At 49.2% G+C, this 17,660-nt stretch overlaps 6 protein-coding genes across 6 annotated transcripts; 3 read left to right on the top strand and 3 right to left on the bottom strand.

Annotated features, from left to right (window-relative positions):
- Positions 1-609: 609 nt before the first annotated feature.
- BDR25DRAFT_327216 (glia maturation factor beta) lies at positions 610-1,538 on the bottom strand (the record flags this gene model as incomplete). Its single annotated transcript, XM_033692318.1, has 4 exons — positions 610-810; positions 887-1,017; positions 1,179-1,281; positions 1,512-1,538. 4 exons carry the CDS (start codon positions 1,536-1,538, stop codon positions 610-612), a joined length of 462 nt encoding a protein of 153 aa, XP_033544488.1.
- A 205-nt stretch (positions 1,539-1,743) lies between these two features.
- On the top strand, positions 1,744-2,808 carry BDR25DRAFT_234113 (Molybdopterin binding protein; the record flags this gene model as incomplete). Its single annotated transcript, XM_033685467.1, has 4 exons — positions 1,744-1,830; positions 1,894-1,911; positions 1,964-2,112; positions 2,166-2,808. 4 exons carry the CDS (start codon positions 1,744-1,746, stop codon positions 2,806-2,808), a joined length of 897 nt encoding a protein of 298 aa, XP_033544489.1.
- A 1,080-nt stretch (positions 2,809-3,888) lies between these two features.
- BDR25DRAFT_61572 (ras-domain-containing protein) lies at positions 3,889-5,041 on the top strand. Its single transcript, XM_033698828.1, has 4 exons — positions 3,889-4,072; positions 4,137-4,251; positions 4,318-4,593; positions 4,657-5,041. The coding sequence occupies exons 1-4, from the start codon at positions 4,061-4,063 to the stop codon at positions 4,887-4,889; spliced, it is 636 nt and encodes a 211-aa protein (XP_033544490.1). The 5' UTR covers positions 3,889-4,060; the 3' UTR covers positions 4,890-5,041.
- A 3,544-nt stretch (positions 5,042-8,585) lies between these two features.
- BDR25DRAFT_358335 (uncharacterized protein) lies at positions 8,586-11,393 on the bottom strand (the record flags this gene model as incomplete). Its single annotated transcript, XM_033695933.1, has 22 exons — positions 8,586-8,654; positions 8,731-8,750; positions 8,786-8,891; positions 8,954-9,056; positions 9,126-9,184; positions 9,208-9,251; positions 9,301-9,357; positions 9,413-9,435; positions 9,487-9,510; positions 9,598-9,630; positions 9,724-9,769; positions 9,803-9,853; positions 9,894-9,999; positions 10,068-10,092; positions 10,154-10,276; positions 10,319-10,588; positions 10,654-10,761; positions 10,929-10,940; positions 10,969-10,987; positions 11,032-11,143; positions 11,174-11,310; positions 11,339-11,393. The coding sequence occupies 22 exons, from the start codon at positions 11,391-11,393 to the stop codon at positions 8,586-8,588; spliced, it is 1,602 nt and encodes a 533-aa protein (XP_033544491.1).
- A 292-nt stretch (positions 11,394-11,685) lies between these two features.
- BDR25DRAFT_233822 (uncharacterized protein) lies at positions 11,686-13,886 on the top strand (the record flags this gene model as incomplete). The annotated part of the gene is made up of 8 exons (XM_033685452.1): positions 11,686-11,829; positions 11,942-12,106; positions 12,203-12,471; positions 12,567-12,804; positions 12,872-13,367; positions 13,426-13,547; positions 13,610-13,709; positions 13,789-13,886. Coding segments are annotated over 8 exons (1,632 nt in total), but the record flags the coding sequence as incomplete, so codon positions are not given.
- A 2,398-nt stretch (positions 13,887-16,284) lies between these two features.
- On the bottom strand, positions 16,285-17,423 carry BDR25DRAFT_316659 (Arabinanase/levansucrase/invertase; the record flags this gene model as incomplete). The annotated part of the gene is made up of 4 exons (XM_033691615.1): positions 16,285-16,471; positions 16,531-16,960; positions 17,017-17,110; positions 17,163-17,423. The coding sequence occupies 4 exons, from the start codon at positions 17,421-17,423 to the stop codon at positions 16,285-16,287; spliced, it is 972 nt and encodes a 323-aa protein (XP_033544493.1).
- Between the last annotated feature and the right edge of the window lie 237 nt (positions 17,424-17,660).

A 17,660-nucleotide genomic window follows, 5' to 3' on the forward strand; every position in this document is an offset into this window, starting at 1 on the left:
GCACCTTGGGATAATGGATATCGACCGGTCGTCGTGTCTCTAGGTTTGTCACTCACGAGCGATGTTTCGTTCGTTCGTGCAATGGACCGGTCTAGTCTTGGTTAGATATCTCGAACTTATACCCATGATCCTTGTGCTTCGGTTCTAAAATTCCTGGCTGCTCATTGGTCGAAATGAGAAAAATGAAGTGTGATTTATGGGAGAATCCCTGCTGATTCGACGGTTGAATGAAAAGATAAAACTGAGGATGTGATATTAAGAAATCCTTGGTAGGTCTTTCATCGGTCGGAGACGGGAGCTTGGAAAGCTTCGAGACTTTTGAAACGTGGTTGTGGGGGGCATCGTGATCTTCTTACGTAGTAGTCGTTATCTCTTGTTGAGTCAATCGAGTGGGTTCATGGCCGTTCCTCGCACAACGAGTCCCATGAAGTTCCCTGGATTGAGTGCCACCGAAACACTGCCTGTTACTGCCACCACTACAGGGGTAGTAAACCTTGCCATGCATGAGGTTGTTTGCCTTCATGCCGGTAGGCTCGCCCCGCGCCGCCATATCGTGTCCCTGCCATCCAATGCAATGCAATGTCCTTGTCTCACACATGCGCGCCGGTATCACGAATCCCCCTTCAGCTTCGCCTCAATCGCCTCAATATCTTCTAGGTCCTCAGCGGAATCAATCTCAATTATCTTCCCCACCTCGGCTGTATTCCGCATCAGTTCCTTTGCACCAGCATACAGCATCCTAACCTCGTTGTTGCAAGTGACGGGAAGATAGTACAGCATAACATAGGGAACAGACAGCCGACCAGAATCCTAGCAATGGCGGTCAGAGAGAGGCCTATCATAGACACAGAGGATGAAGATGGAGGGGAAATAGAATCGTTCGTACGAGGGTTACAGGATAGCTAAGCAGCACGAATCTGGGTGCATGGTCCGGTAGTTCATCGGCTAGATTCTGCAGGTTTGAGTATACGTCGCCGTCTACAGGCTGGATCTCCATCGTCTTTTTGTCGATCTGATCTGGAGAGCAAACAGCGTATCAGCACGGTTTGCAGCTACGGCATCGGCATCGGCAGTGGCGGATTGCGGATTGCGTATTGAGGATTTAGGTTCGGGACATGCAGCGATGCGACAAAGGCGGTTGCAGATGCTGCGGGCGGATGTAGAAGATGCATGCGTACATATGACAGCCTGGGGGTCTTTCGCCCGCGAAGTGCCCAGGCGGAACTTGCGTAGCTTGTCCTTGGTCTCTTGCGAGAAGGTGTAGAGACGGGATTCGGAGGCCTGGGGGAGTCGGCCAAGGTTAGATCGTCTACTCTACGCACAAGCCCAGGGAGAACTATCCTGTACTTGCCATTGTAGGAAAGTGTTTACTTGAGAGCAGCCGGGTTTCAACAAGTTAGGGTTTGAGGTGTTTCGCACGGAGGGGAGAGGGGAGAGGGTAAGGCTGAGGGGTGAATGGCAGAGATCCCTGAATCGCTCGCGTGTTGCGGGGCAGATTCGGTGAAACGCACGCCTGTCTTGACTCGCGGCAACCACATCTTCTCCACGCTCCGTTCTCCGTTCTGGAAACAGTCTCCTTCATGCAACTAGCTATTCAGTAGCCCTCTCACCTAGCCACCTCCTGAAACTCTCTTGATGTTCAGCAGACTCAATCAGGTAGTCAGACACCTCTCGCGCCCTCTGCCGAACTTTGCCCACGTCTCTGCAGCGAATCCCTGGGCCTCGTCCATTTCGTCATCAGTCATGGCGGCCGCGACTTCGATGCAGAATAGGGGGCTCATTCACACCGCTGCATGTCTGATTATCGGAGACGAGGTTTTGGGGGGAAAGGTACGTTTTAATTGACTTCGTGTTACATTAAATGTTCGGGAAGCTAATGCGCGCCTCTGAAAGACAACCGATACGAACTCGGTATGATTCACCTTCTGGAGTCCAGCTTGGCCTCAGCTCCTGACTTGACTAGGCCTACTTTGCCAAATTTTGCTTCTCCCTAGGCATTAATTTGAGGAGGATAGAAGTCATTGCTGACGATGAAGACGAGATTGTCGAAGCAGCGCGTAGGATGTCAAAGAACTACGACCTAGTGGTGACATCGGGTGGAATTGGTCCAACGTATGTCTGTAATGCTGTACTCCATCCTCGCTGACGCCGACGCCGTTGCCCAGACACGACGACATCACCTACCAGTCGATAGCCAAAGCGTTCAACTTGCCGTTAAAACTGCATGGCGATGCCTTTGAGCGCATGAAGCGACTGTCGAAACCGCACCCATCACAACCAAACTTTGACTGGAACACCCCCTCGGCCGCACTTACCGCAAAGAAGCGTATGGTAGAGCTTCCGTTAGATGATTCGCGGCCATATGACGAGCAGGTGATTTTCGTCAAGGACACTCTATGGGTGCCAATTAGTTGCGTAAATGGCAATATCCACATACTGCCTGGCGTCCCGAGTTTGTTCCAAAGCATGTTGGATGGACTGAAGCCACTCCTTCTGCCCAGATTGACTGATCCAGAGGGCAGAGGGGTCCATCGAATCCTAATCTCAACTCCCATGGCCGAAAGTGCTATTGCTGAATACCTGACACAGCTGGCCGCCAAGACCGAGCTCAAAGGGGTCAAAATAGGCAGCTACCCAAGATGGGGCAAGGAGCACAACACAGTCACGCTTGTCGGCAGAGACGTCGAATATATGGAGTCTCTGATCCCGGAAGTGGAGGAGGCGGTTCAGGGGCGGCGGGTATTGGTGGAAGGGGAAGATGACAGCCCCGAGCAAGACGCAGAGGCAGGCAAACTCGCGTCCGGCTGAACGGACAGCCATGGCTCAGTCCTTATCTTGCGGGTTGCAACTGTAAATATAGGGAGTGTTGGACCAGGAGAAGACATGTCGTCAAAATAGAATAGGGTCGGACGCTGGACGAGGCCCCAGAATAGACGTCAGCGTGCTGCGAGGGCCTTCGAGAAGGGCTGCAGAATGTGTCCTGGCGCTCGCCAATTAAGCGCGCCGAGCCAATTTGTGCGACGATAACAGAACGATATGGCGATAATGCAGGTGATTGTTTTTTCGAATACAATAGTGACCTGTCAACGCGCTCCCGCCCGCCTCTCGTGGCCGGAAGAACAAACCTCTCTTTCGCGTGTGGCCCTCGTGGCAGGCTGTGAATCGAGTGGGCGCAAGGGCGTCCTGGAAACGGCGGTTCTACAAGACGCATGCATCCGCAGAACCCCCCCGGTGAAACTGACCTGGGCAACGTCTGCCGTGTGGTACCTTGGGATCCGCTTTTGCGCCGTCGCGCCCGCATGAGGAGCCCAGTCATGTGAAATGTGGACTATGGACTGTGGCATGCGGCATGTGGAATGTCGAGATGTGAAATGGAGAAAGCCAGGAAAAAGAGGAGTCCGGCCACATCATGCCCGGCGCCCACCGTTGACCGTCTGCAGGGCGTGCCACAGGCAGTCGGTGGGTGTGCTTTAACCGCACGACGGGGCAGGCCAGTGGGTTTCTTTTGCGAGGACCAGCCTCAGGGCGAAGGCAGCGCTGATCTCGCGGGTGCAGCAGCTGCAAGGCCGTGTTGCAGGGGGGCACGGGCGACTTGTTCCTCGCTGTTCGTGGGTGCATCCTTTTTCGCTCAAGCATTGCGGCCGCAGTGTTCACCCTCTGCACAGGCGCTAACAGGCCCCGTCACTACGAATCAGCTGCCTGCGCTCGTGAACTGAACCTGCTGCAGTGCTCAGTGTTGCATCCTCTCAAGACTCTCTCCAACACCACCGAGCTAACGTTAATTCTCCCATCCTCCCCTCCGTCGAGCACATTCCCGTCCCCCTCGTCAATTGCTCCGTGCTGCCCCTTCTTGTCCTACTACCCTCCGCTCCTTTCACGCCTCGTTCCCTCCCTTGGTCGCCGCCGCCGAGTGCGAAGCCTGGCTCCGCTCGTTTCCCGCCTCCTCATTTGACCGAAGAGCTCGGCTTCCTGGGGTCACCAAGCGCCCGACGCTGCGAGTTTAAACCATCGCTTTTTCCCTCAGGACGCTTCCTCCTGGCCCCTTCCCCACACATCCACAATGGCTTCAAAGGTGCGTGTCGGACTCGTCCCCGCTGCCTGCCCTGGCAAATGCTGACCCCAGTGCGTCTGCGCAGTTCCTCCGAGAGTATAAGCTCGTGGTAGTTGGCGGCGGTGGTGTAGGAAAGTCGTGCTTGACCATCCAGCTCATCCAATCCCACTTCGTCGACGAGTATGATCCAACCATCGAGGGTGAGTCCCCGGTCTCCCGCTGTACGCTGCTATTCCAGCATTGGGCTAACAGCGTCGCCTCTGCAGATTCCTACCGTAAGCAGTGTGTCATTGACGACGAGGTCGCCCTTCTCGATGTGCTCGATACGGCAGGCCAGGAGGAGTACTCGGCGATGCGGGAACAGTATATGCGGACTGGCGAGGGTTTCCTGCTCGTCTACTCGATAACGGACAGGCAGAGCTTCGAAGAAATCATGACGTTCCAGCAGCAGATTCTACGGGTCAAGGACAAGGACTACTTCCCCATGATTGTCGTGGGCAACAAGTGCGATCTCGAGGGAGAGAGACAGGTGTCAACACAGGGTGTGTTCTATCATTGCCGCCATGTTGTCGCTATTGTGGCATGCTAACCGCTTCGGCTACCAGAGGGCCAGAATCTAGCACGACAATTCGGCTGCAAATTCATCGAGACGTCAGCCAAGTCACGCATCAACGTCGACAACGCCTTCTACGATATCGTACGGGAAATCCGCAGGTACAACAAGGACATGTCACAATACACGGGCGCCCCGGCGGGCGGTCCCCCCAACGGAATGTCGAAGATGGGTGTAGACGAAGATCACGAAAAGAAGGGCTGCTGCGGGTGTGTGGTCATGTAGGAGGGTTATCGGACAAGAGTGGTAGTTGTTGCGCGCACATTGTCTACGTTGGGAGAAGAGCAAGACGAAGAAAGATACCTGTCATTGTTTGGTGCCATCACATCTCGGAAGACGCATGTTGACGTTTTCCTCCGTGGGGCAAAAGAGGCAGACCTTCGATACCTTTAGCACTTTTGCTGTCAGCTTTTAGCTTCTCTTCGCGGGTTGGTTTTGGGCCCGTCGTTCCCTTCTCCGAACACTTTGGGTTCGCATCACTTGTCTGGGGCTTTCGGTGTTGAACAACGGGTTTCTTCTTTCTACTACATGGCGCGTCCTCCAGATCATAAGGTTCCCCCACTATTTTTCCTTGTTGGAATCCAAACCTTTCTTATTTTACATGGCCGCCGCTTTTGGACCGCCTCGACTCTACTAGACTCATCTCATGTCATAGCATTTGGTAATCTGTGTTTTCTTTTACGACTCTGCTCCAGAGCGCCAGCTCAGAAGATGGCCATGATAGGTAAGACGTGGCGTGAGTATCCTCTAGATTTCCGAAAATGGATTACTCGCGTCTGTTCGCTTCTTTTAACCTTTCTATGAAAATAATTCAACGTCATCCCCCATCCCGTCTCTTGCCGACTCTCACGCGATGTACTTCTATCCCTAGAGTACATAGCTCGTTCTCGCTGGGTGCGGCAAAACTCTAGGCTGCCCGTCGTTGCTGCTCGTCGCCCCGCTTCCTTCGATCCATTGCTGCGGTCCCAATGCAGCGCGCGGGCTGCCTCAAGCCAACCACCCACAGCCGCAGTTCGTAACTTGCCCCAAAGATCCACCATCATCAACATGAAGCTTGTCTGGCTGCGTGGACACGCTGGAGCTTGCACACTCACGGCCAAGATACCCGTTTGGAGCTACCTTCCTCACCGTCCTATGTGCAATGCATGGTCGTTCCAGTGACGCCATCTGAAAGAGAGGCAACGACTTCACCTGGCACACACTGACAGTCGGGACAAGCCACCAACGGCATTCTGACCAGCTGTCCGGAACGTGAACCACGTTTCTCAGTGTGCGCGATGGCCGCCGGACTGGTGGGGTTAGAGTAGTGTGGCTTAATAAGCTCGATGCTGATGCTCTCTTTCGGATTCCGCTACGATGGAAGTGGGTTGGGGGATGCAAGCCTTACGGAACATCGCCATTATCAGCCCATCATTAACGATAACACGTCGAGTTGAGGAGCGAGATAGCCCCACCGCGGACTCTGCGTTGTACGCCTCTTGCCTTCATCTACGCATCTACATACTAACTCCAATTCCGCCTACCGTATTTGGACCCTCCCCTCCTCTCGACCCCACCAATGGACTCTGGAAACCCATCCAAGGCCTGTCTACTGCAGTCCCAATCTCCTGGAACACCTACCCTATCCATTTTCTCCGTCTCTGGTTCTGCTGGCCTTTTCATTTAGGCTATTTTAGGAAAGACGACCGAATTACTGTGCATTGCACTGCGCCGCACCTTCTTACCTGGAGTAAGAACTCCAGCGCGAGTTCATATAGCTATGCGCTGTTTTTTCTTGGAGGTGGCGTTGGAGTCCGGCAATATATTGACTGAGGCACAGGTCTGCACACCCCTGTTTTCTTTTTTTTTGGGGGGGGGCAGGGGAATTGATGGACGAGCTCTACTTTATTAAAGGCCGTTTCTGCGGCCGCTTCGTTCTGGCCCCACCGCAACGGTAAAAAAGGTCAAGATTTCTCGTGCAGAAAAATTAACACCAGCAAATGGCGACTCGGGAATGGGGGAATTGGATAAATCGCTGAGGGGCTGTCGATGGTGATTCGAGGGTTGAAGGGATGGAGGGTGTGGATTACCCCATCCGTGCGCGGGCAGCCTAAATCTTTACGCAGCGAGCGTGCGTTTGATCTTCCGTACCGAGCCTACCGGGTTTGAGATCGAGGGGCAGATAGGTGAAATGGGAATAGCTGTTTTGGAATTTATGAGGGTGGTTATTGCGATCTACAGCATATCTAGGTAGTGTTGAGGAAGGTCACTAGTTTCGTGAACCGCTTGCTCGAATTCGAGAACATGTCGAGAGGATGTAGGCCTCTGTCTTATTTCGGATCATGCTATATTCGTCACTCGTGGTATAATCCCGCACCCGATACTTTTTCTCGTCGAGACGCAAACGTCGATTTAAGTTTGGGGACAAGCGGTACAGCGGTTCACACGTCGTCGACGCTCCTCACCTCCTGCATCGACGCGTTGAACCAGACCTATAGGATACTCCCATTATGCATGAGCGTGCCTTGCACTAGTCCTGCACTTCGCAGATGTTTGCATATAGTCCGTCTATCACTCCAGCCTATAAAAACCATCTCCTGCACCGAGCGGAAACTCGGGAGCGGGAAGGATGGCTATCGGTGAGTGGAAAAAAGGTTCGGCTCGACCCTCTCCTCTCGTCTGCTCTCCCCTCCAGCCTCCCGCCCCCCATTCCTCCACTCCAGCTTGATTGATCAGAATCACCCTTTCGAAACGCGCTCGGCGTACTCGCCGAAGCCATGAAACAGTATCACAGTTTGAAGCTGCAAGAAAAACGCGCGTATTCAGCGAGGCAATTATCATTTACTGGAGGAGCTGCAGATGTCTGTAATAGACCCTAGATCCTGGCTGCTTTTATCGGTGAGAAGTGTGAGTTTGTAGCCGTTCGGCTTTTGACACCGATCACCAATGACAGTTGATGGATGGATGGATGGATGGATTGGAGGAGGATAACGTGGCAGCCTCCCGCAGGGTTCGTCTTACGTGGGTGATAGGAAGGAAGGGAATTTGTGAGATCTGCACTCAGTGAACATATTGCCGGACGCAGGAGATAGGAGATTTTGATGGGATTGGGGGGAATATGACGTGCAGCAGACCTCGTGGTTTTGATGTTGAATGTCTCGGATATTTTTGGGGATCGTAAATATTGAGAAAAGTTCGAGATAGATGAGGGTGGTTGATTTCGTGACCGTTTTCGTGAAGGTCAAGATGGGGACATCGGAAACGACCATTCACAATAGACCACACCCACCCAACGCTGCAGCGGAGGTCCTGAGAAGATATCCTTGTAGCTCTCCCTTAATGCCTTGAAACAGGCAGGAACGCCCTTCCTAAATTGGCCAATACACCATCCGGACTCCTCCCCCTGGATCTGCCTAGTCAAGTCACGAACCTGCCCGAGAATACCTTCCCTCTGACAAGTCTCCACCCAGCTCAGGAAGGACACTATTTTACAGTCATCTGTCAGCACTGTAATAATCTCATCTAAGAGCGGAATACCCCATCGAATAATCCTAGGGTCGGCGCTGTTTACCACGCGACATATCATCACGATCCAACGTCAGCACCATGGATGATGGCCAGCCAAACCACGGGTACGGGTCGGCTCGTGTAGATGACGTTCGACGGGAGGGGGATGGCGTTCCAGGTGTGGCTGATGAGGTAAGATGTTTCTTATCTCGTGCGCAGGGCTGGGTGAAGGATGTATTGCAGGTTTGTGGGCGTAATATTGGAGGGGATGGTTGGGCCAGGCCAAGGATTAGATGCAGTTTCCGTTGCAGGTTGAAAGTCTCCGAATAAGAGCTGATGATAGCGATATACTAAAACACCTGATTTTGCAGCGATATTGAGGACCCTGATGAAGTATATACATACCTATTAATCTTTGCTTTGTTGCACGACCTTCTATACGTTTGATAAAAGTGTCTCTACATGTCCTGATGTTGTGGGTGCCGCGCACGGAGCTTCTGGCGTCTGTCCGAGGATTTGGTTCGCACGAGAGCAAGGCGCAGGAATAGGCCTTATAATAAGTTCTGCTGTACAACGTGACGCACTTATAAGCTGCCGTGGCTGCGCACCCTCGTAAGCTGCGCACCCCTACCAACAATAAAAGCACGTCGCTGAACGATTGCCCTCCTGATAACGATTACTCTCCTGATAAAAGATTACTCTCCTGATAAACGAGTACTCTCCTGATAAACGATTGCTCTCCTGATAAACGACATAGAATATGTTAGTGTTAATGGCTAACTTTGCAGTAGAGCTGCATCAACGATACGAACCGCAATACTAGAAGTACAGAGCCGAGATGTGAGTAAAGTGGTATGGGGTTGAGAGGAGGGCCGGTCGATGCCGTTGTGGTAAGGACGCAAGGCTCTGAAAGGGAAGTAATCAGTGCCTTGAGTCAGTTGTCTTAATACACCTAGCCTCTCTGCTCAAAATTACCCCAGAAAATTGCCATTGTCGATGGAGTATATCACATTTAAGAAAATGCCAATAGCCCTCTCGTGCGATCCCATATCCGAACTAATTTATCTAGAAGGCATTTTGAAGTCGTAGAGCCATCGAGATCTTGACCGATCACGATGCCTGCCTTCAAGAAAGATAAAAAATACATGACCGTCACGCAATTTTCCAAGCCAATCCAGCCCATCTCGCACCCATGTCAGTTCTTCAGCTGGTTCGGTGCAATCAATGAGTAGAAAGAGTTTAACACTTTAGGAACTAGGCACTAGACGTTCTCTGAGAGAGAGTCCTGTGCCAATGGCCACTGACCCTTAATTAGACCAGCTAAGAAAAGCTAGACTGAAGAAGCCGTCTGTAATCATAGCTTGTGAATCCCCAGTCCGTCCTCTCCACAACTTTAGTTGTTGCTGCCTATCCTGCAATGCTTTCTTACTTCACAAATGTCTCTTACAAGAGTGTGACCACTCTCAGTCGACCACCCTTCCTGCTAGCGGTGGCGACCTAAAGTACAAAATGATTTAGGTCTCATCTAAGGGCTCCCTGTAAGCGTACCTTTATGCCCTTTTTTTATATTAACCTAAATAGGTATCCTGGCGGTTTTCGGTGGTAGTTGAAAAGTCGCCCTTAAATCCCGGGTCCAGCATTGGCATTTGCACCATGGTCTAGCAAGAGCTTAACAGTTTTCGTGCTCTTTTGCCGGACTGCTTCTTAGAGTGCGATAGATACGTTGTATATATCTGCGCCTACTTCCAACATATGTGGCCCCATACCCCTCATGGATAATATTATTGACAGCTGCACTGACCTTTAACAAGACGTTGATTATATCCGTCCTGTTCACCCTAGCTGCTCTCTGGAGTGCCTTACAGCCAGAAAAGCTAATATCAAGCCCTTCCTCTGGCGGTTGTCACACAATGCCACCTTGTACGGTTTTGCAAGTGGCTGCCTTGATCAACGCGTTGTCGATTGAATGTTTTTTTTTTTTTGGATTTAGGCCGACATGCTACTCAAGGTATTTCAAGGAAGGAACCTGAGAATGGTAAGGCAGCCGGGGAAACTTGCTTCGGCACCAAATACAGATCCGGTATCGAATTCGTTGCTTTATATTTGCGCATAGTAGTCGGCACCAGCTCACACAAACAGCCCATGATAGCTAAGTTTTCCGGGCGAACAACCCCGAAGGGCAGAGTTGATCGTTATTTGGGAATGCTTCCATTCTGCAGAGTGGTGGTTCAGGTCCCCCACCTATCCAGAAGAAGTTGAAGGCATTGGACCTGGTGTCACGGATGTCCAAGGAGTTCAAAGAAGTAGTGGAGCCCGCCTTCAAGTAGTTATAGCCGCCATGCCAGCTGTGAGATTCTTGCTTTGCGACACATCGTACCGCTCTTAGCACAACATGAAATGGTTTGGGCTCATGACGCAAAAACAGCCGAAAACATAGACTCACAGTGTAAGCAAGGCATAAAGATGGAGATTTTAGCAAGCGTCGTCGTGTTTTCGACAGGACCACTTACCTCTTGCAAGAGCAAACAAGGCTTGGGTATAAGCGAGTTCATTAACTTGGTGAAAGCCAAACGAGTGTATTGAAAAGGCAGTAGAAGGCCCAGCCTTAGAACTTCACAAGGAACTAGTCCTAACGAGGATAAAGGGTAGTGCGAGGGCTGACAGCACCTGTGATATTACTTTACTTTCATTCTTCTGTCTTTCCAGCCAACTCGCTTAAGGAAATAGTTTTCTATTTTCTTCTCTTTTCAGCCGTACGGAGAGGATAATGGGGGTCACTTCGACAGGCTGCTAGAACGCATCATCGTGTTACGGTGACGATGTATCAGGCTTGAACACTAGATGAACAGGCATCGGGTTCAGGAAAATAATAACTACGTACGACTATCGCGATGGCCCAAGAGGATTGCTTGAGAGCTTGCAAAAATGCGGCTCAACTCAATCTGCATAGGGGCTTCGGTGGATAAACTATCCACTGAAGGAATCGCAGAACGCTAGCAACGCGCACAGCAGTACCGTCACACAATAGTTGGTTGTGTTCTTCCAGCAACTAGGGTAAGCGAGGAGAGGCACGCAACAGCGAGTGAAAGAGCTTGATTGCGGAGAGAACGAGTATATCTAGCTGCAGCTGCAGCTGCGGCTTCACAGTGAACTCCAGGCCCTGATTCGCCGTCGCACCCGTAAGCCACGGCTGAAGGTATTCGTACAGATACGCTGGCTCTTTCTACTTCTGCGTTCAGACATATAGAAGGCTGCAATTTATCAGGCTACCCAGCGTGAAAGCTTAAAACGTGCGAACCCTTCCTACGTCGTCATCTGTCTTCGCTACTGCTCCTCGTATGTCTACCTACATTTCTAAAGTCGTGAAGACCACCTATCTTTTTGAACCGTTTCTCTAGAACCCCTTTCGAAGCAAGATGGAAGAAAAAATCCCTCGAGAGCAAAAGTAAGTTTCCCCACGCGGGTAGGGTATTTTCCCAATTCAACTTCAACCTATTCACTCCAATTCAGCTGCGTGTATATCTACGATTTTGCACCCGAGAGCGTCCTACACGAGAAGCGAATAGATATTGACCTCCTTCAATCGGCGGAATATGACTTTACAGAGGCGAGGCTCAGGCCATCGGACGCGCAATTTCGGTGGATCCACATACCCGTGAATGATACTAGGATCGTTGAGGTAACATGACCACTGCAGTTTAACTACTATTTTATTAATGAATTGGGATGGCTTACTGGAAGCGGGGACCTAGAACTGTGTGAAGACCCTGGTTGGGGCGGACCACGCTCAGTCTCTCCCAAATACGTGGCTCCATAAGCTTCGACCCACATCATCTATTCCGAAAGATATCGTACCGGATCATGCTCACTTCATGGAGCCATCATTCCAGATACACACCGCCGAGGAAGAAAATAAAGGAGGTAATTCCACTATACAACCGTCCTTCACACTCTACGTAAGTCTCCGCCTTTCAAACATTTGCGTCAACAGGATCGCAGAACAGTCTTCAAGCGTTCGTACATATATGATACTAATCGTGAGCCGATTATAGCTTCCGTACTTAAATTGGGAAGTGTTCCGAAATATTCAAGGTCGTAAATCAGACACGACAAACAAAAAAAACACTTCACACCATCCGAGGAGGACTTTGGATCAATTTTTCTACTCTGGGCTACGAAATACGACATACCGGGACGCTGGACAAACTGTGTCAAAATGGACGGGCGCAAGCCCGGGTGTCAATGGAAGAACAAAGGCAGTGGAGGACAGCTACGTCGTAATGGTGGATCAGCTCTGGATCTGGGCTTTAGAAGACGGTGAGTAAGGTTTATTTTTGTTAAATATCCTTTTGCAAGACCGGTGTTTAATCTCAGGGGTTGCCATGAAAACTTCGTCATGACCTCCTGGCTAACAAGGTTGACAGCGACCCTAGTCTCATGCTTCCCATCTCATGGTTTCCAGTTCTTGGGAAACTCCAGTGGAACAAAATATATTGATGTCATGACATCGGTAATGTCGGACTCCAGGAAGTGCCAGGACTTGTTCGACCTGACTGCTTTGCTGGTCATGCATTCCGTGACTAATGTTTTTGCGGAAGAAAATGGCAAGTTTGCTGACATATTAGCTATATATAGATGGGCAATTTCGATCAAGGTAAATCATTCTGAGGCTGCTTTGATACGTCGACTTGAAAGCCCTAGCTAATCAAATATCCGTCCAGACAGCCCGCCACACCGAGAAACTCGAGGCTTTTAGCAGAAACCAGTCCTCTCATAATGCAGAAGAGATTGGAGTTGAAGGGATTGATGAGCTGAATCTGACACTCGAAGTGGCAGATATCCTTGACGAGCTAAATATGCTGCTACTTCTGATGGAGAACCAAGCTGATGTATTAGCTTCGCTCCAGAGGAAGCTATACCACTTCAAACCCATGGCGCTTCACACAGCAGGAAGAGGGGAACATGCTATCATGATAAAGGACAGCAACCTGGGCAGTGTCCACGTATCAAACTCTGGAAATATAGAAGGCCGTCTATTGTTAGAGGATTCGAAAGTGGGATCTCTCCATATTGCCAATACAGAAGGAACTCTTCCAGGTGTCCGGGCGATTGATGGGAATGCTGGCATTCTAGTGCAAGAAGCTGAGCAGAGGCTGAATGTCGAGAAAGCTAATCTCGAGAGACTCCGAACGCATGCAGCGCGGACACATGAGATGGGTTGTAACCCATCCTATTAATTGCTAGGCAGATCTCCGATTAGAAGGGCGTCACTGAGAGTTTCAACAGCTTATCGAGTTGCTTGATTTAGAGCAAAAAGCCGCCAGTCTGGCGGAAGCCCGTGCGACTACCAAGCAAGGAAAGGCTATCATGCTGTTTACCATAGTTACGATCATATTTGTTAGTCCTAACTTACTGCTTCTAGACTAGCTAGATACCTCATACCCTGCTAATTCAACCAGCTCCCCCTCTCATTCTTCACTTCGTACTTCGGCCAGAACGTGTCCGAAATAACCGGAGATAATAAGAACCCAAAATCGAGTGAGCTTTGGAGAATAGCTGGTGCGTCCTTTCCCGACTAATTGGAACCAGTCAAGAAACCGATGCAATACGAGAACAAGCTGACCTGTTGTGGATTTAGGCCCGATATCGGTGGTTGTGATCCTCTTCGCTCTTGTAGTAGTGTACTTCATCATGTATCCCCGCAAGAAAACACGGGAGGAATGGATTGAGATGTGAACGATATCTTCCTTGCAGTTTTCCGAATAATTCGCAAATTTAACCGTCTTATGTTGCTATAAAAGTAGAGTAGGCATTTTCGTGACAATTGCTCTTCCAACCAATTTGGAGCCTTTTAGTATCGAGGCCTAGCATTGAGCTTAGACAGTATATGGATAACATATGATTCAGAAATCTAGTATTGCTACCCTCGAAGTATCGATCGTAACATAAAGCCGTGTCAGAGACGACGATCGGCATCAGTGTCAGAACTGAAATGGCATGGATATGCAAAGTCGAGCTTGATGAATCTTAAAACCCTTAAACATTTATGTGCAGATCACTTGCTACACTATTTTTATTGTTATCTCTATTCTACTGGGCAGCCGGGGGCCAATGTGAATATCGCTTTCTAATTTGCCACTGCGAAGCTTCGAGCATCCTCTACTCATAGAACTACGTTTTAAAGATTCGCCACTTGAGCCTCATTAGAGGCAGATGAAAATCCCGACCATGCTAGTAGGGATGGCCAACTGTTCTGGCTACACCCTTGTAAGATGGCGAATTATGTAGCCTTTTTTAGAGAGTTGAGTTGGTTAAATAGAGGCATGGCGAAAGTTAGATCTTAAGGCTGCAAGGCACATTTAGTCTCCTTGCTAAGGCTCTGCTCAGCTACAGACCTAACATATTATAGTAGTATTGTAAAAAGTGTGGAGGATAAAATAGCCTGGCAGTAGCTGTTCAGAAGATTGGATGAAGTGACTCTGCTATCTAGGAGAGTTGAAGGCTCTCCTTATATACACCGAGCTTTGGAACATACTATCTCCAGATCCCGAGCCGCGTCCCAGGCTCCGAGCCCCAGCCAAGGCTCTCAGTGTACGCGACAAAAAGCAACTCTTTATAAACTAGGAATATACGTAATTCTCTACATAGGAGGAGTCTTAAACTGTTAGGAGTGGCTATAGCACAGAACTTACATAGAAATATAGTAAATATTAATGTGTGCACAGAGTCTAAGTTTGCTTAAAGTTAAAGTATCAGTTTTCTTGGCACGGTGGGTTTTCTCGCCAGCTAGGGAGGGACGTTAGCAGTCTAACTTACTAACCCTCTTCCTGAAACCAAGCATGATGCTAAGAAAGTCTTAATTCCCGGCGGAAGTAAGATCCTTGTTCTATTTAGCACAAGTGCTAGCAGGCGCACTCTCCTCAACCGCTCCTTCTAAATTTGGAAATGCCCAAAACCCAACAGGAAGGCCATGTTCCCTGCCTCCTTCGTTCCCAGCAGCTCGCGATCATCTTCAGAAGGGTGTACAAAGACGAAGGCCAATTTACTGACCGGAGATTTGGTCTTCTATCGTGTTCGGAAATCGGACTCGATAACGTCGGAGTTTTAATCTATATGTGCCTATTTCGAGAACAGCTTATCGGAACGCTCCTTGGAGTACGAACAAAAGAAATATATGGTGTGCATGTAATTAGGTACTAGTTGCCCCTCGTTCTTTTCTCTGAGGGTGTAGTAGACCTCGGATATCGGATTTCGAGCTTCCACGGGTCCGGTAGGATTGAGGGATTGTGATTAGGAGCATTGCGGTTGGCGATCTAGTGGGCGGGGGGCTTTGTGTGGCTGAGAGGAGCTTGGGAAAGACCGAGGGTAGGAAAATGAGGGACATGTGGACGTGAGCCGAAGGTTATTTGAGGGAGATTACCAGTATGACTCCGCTCTAGTTGAGCTCATTTGTTGAGGAGTAGGCTGGTACGTATTAAGACATAGAGCATGTTACTGCATATCACATGACATAAACAAGGCAGGTGAAATCTCTCAAACCATTTGCGTAAGGAATTAGAAGGGATTAAGCGTGGATAACGTCTTTCATATACCTTATCATAAATAGCAAGGTGAACATAAACTCTGCTAGAAAGGCTTCACTGATCATTATTTTACCCCGTTTACACTATTTTATCTACTATTTATCGGGTTTTAATATACTAAAGAAGCCAAAATGGAAAACTATTTCTCTCTACGTGGTCTATGAGTAAGAAAAATTCCAGGGTCTTCAAAAATAAGCAAAGTAAATGAAGAGTTAAAAGCGCTAAAAGGTAGTCTGTGATATATGCGGAGAAAACAGAAAAGCTTAATATGGGGCGTTTTAAAGCTCTTACAACAAATAAATGAACTCATTTAGGACGCAGATTTCTGTAACGAATCTCTGAGATGTCGTTGAGTCGAATGTTACTCTTTTCGTCCCCAAAAACCATCCAAAGACCGCCCTCTAATTTTTTATTTATTTCAGAAAGTTGGCACAAAAGACACGATGAGATAGACAATACTGCGGGGATTTAAAGAAGGATAAAAATTGAAATATATCAAGATAGATATCCTTAAACTAATTGCCTCGAACTGTTAGTACCCAATTTCACATCTACTCCCCCGCAGGGCCCGTTAAACTAGTTCCCAACTTCGCCGGAGAACCAAAGTTCGGCGATCCATCCGAATTCCAATTCACGATTTGTCCCATAGTATATCGCGTACCATCGCAAGCACCACCGCTGTTGGATGTGGCATGGTAGACATTCCAGATCTGGCTCCCATCCGGACTTTGGAAGAACCTGCGATCCCATTAGTGATTAGGTTCCTTACACTATCTACTTTATTAAAGAAAACTCACCCATTATGCCCGGGTCCGTAATTCCCATTTGCACTAGTCAAGAACGGGCCTGTTTTACTCCAACTACTGGATGATGCCGGATCACCAGACCCATTCCAAGTAAGAAGACCAAGAGAGTAGGAACTTGTCCAGCAATAGCTCGCAGAGTAAGCGAGAAACGTTTTTCCTCCATGATACATGGCAGCAGGGCCCTCCATGACTGGATTCCCGACCTTTTCCCAGGACTGCGTCGGCGTGGATAGGACTTTCGATGTGCCAATTTGCCCCGGAGATATAAGGGGAGCGATGCAGAGAGACTGGAGAGAGCCGGAGAAGCAAGAGTAGACGAAGTAGTTGCCCCATGAACTGAAACGTAGGATGCTACCATCAATGCCCCAGGTGTTCGTTAGTTGGGCGAGGTAGCTGAAGCTGTCCCAAGGAGTGGCACCGCCTATAAACTCAAGTTCTATTAGTGATCTCTGTCACTTTATTCAATATTTGACTCACCCTTCAGAACATGGGGACGTTGACCGTCCAGATTCGCACTATTCCCTGCGGTGTAATAGATATACCAAGCGCCATCAAAGTAGTGAAGTTCTGGCTAGAAGCATATATCAGCACAGTTTTGGCTACTTCCATTATAAAATACCCACCGCCCAAACGTTGCAGCATCTTGACGATGTGCTGTCCGTCCAGACAACCTTCGTTTCTCCAGTCTTCAGCCCGTTCAGCGTTTTCGCTCGGGTAATTTGAAGATTCGACCACGTTGTCGTCATCAAATAATAATACCCTCCCGACCATGCGATATGTGGATCGGACCCATCTTTCGTTTTAAGGGGATTTGAATATGTAGCTGCGCTGGAAAATGTTACCAATGCTAAAAAGAAGGCAATGAGCGGTCTGGCGAAGTGCATCTTGAGAATATAAGTCCTTGCAACCCGAGAACCAGAAATCCTTCTACGTCCATATAGACTGGACTCAAATGGTGATATTAATTGTCAAGGATTCACGTGTTGTTGACCAGATTTTGTTCTTGCTAAGAGTCCAAGTTAGTTCCTCTTATTTCGGTACTACGTACTCATGAATTCCACGAATCGGGGTAGCTTAATATCATGTTTTGTCCCCAGTATAATGCGAAGTTCCTTGGTGTT

The sequence above is a fragment of the Lindgomyces ingoldianus genome (assembly GCF_010093535.1).
Source record: "Lindgomyces ingoldianus strain ATCC 200398 unplaced genomic scaffold BDR25scaffold_28, whole genome shotgun sequence".
Lineage (NCBI taxonomy): Eukaryota > Fungi > Ascomycota > Dothideomycetes > Pleosporales > Lindgomycetaceae > Lindgomyces > Lindgomyces ingoldianus.

Bases quoted from the DNA above. Each gene is read 5' to 3' on its own strand.
- BDR25DRAFT_61572 (XM_033698828.1), top strand. The intron at 4,252-4,317 runs GTGAGTCCCCGG...TCGCCTCTGCAG, and splicing joins GTATGATCCAACCATCGAGG to ATTCCTACCGTAAGCAGTGT. The intron at 4,594-4,656 runs GTGTGTTCTATC...TTCGGCTACCAG, and splicing joins GAGACAGGTGTCAACACAGG to AGGGCCAGAATCTAGCACGA.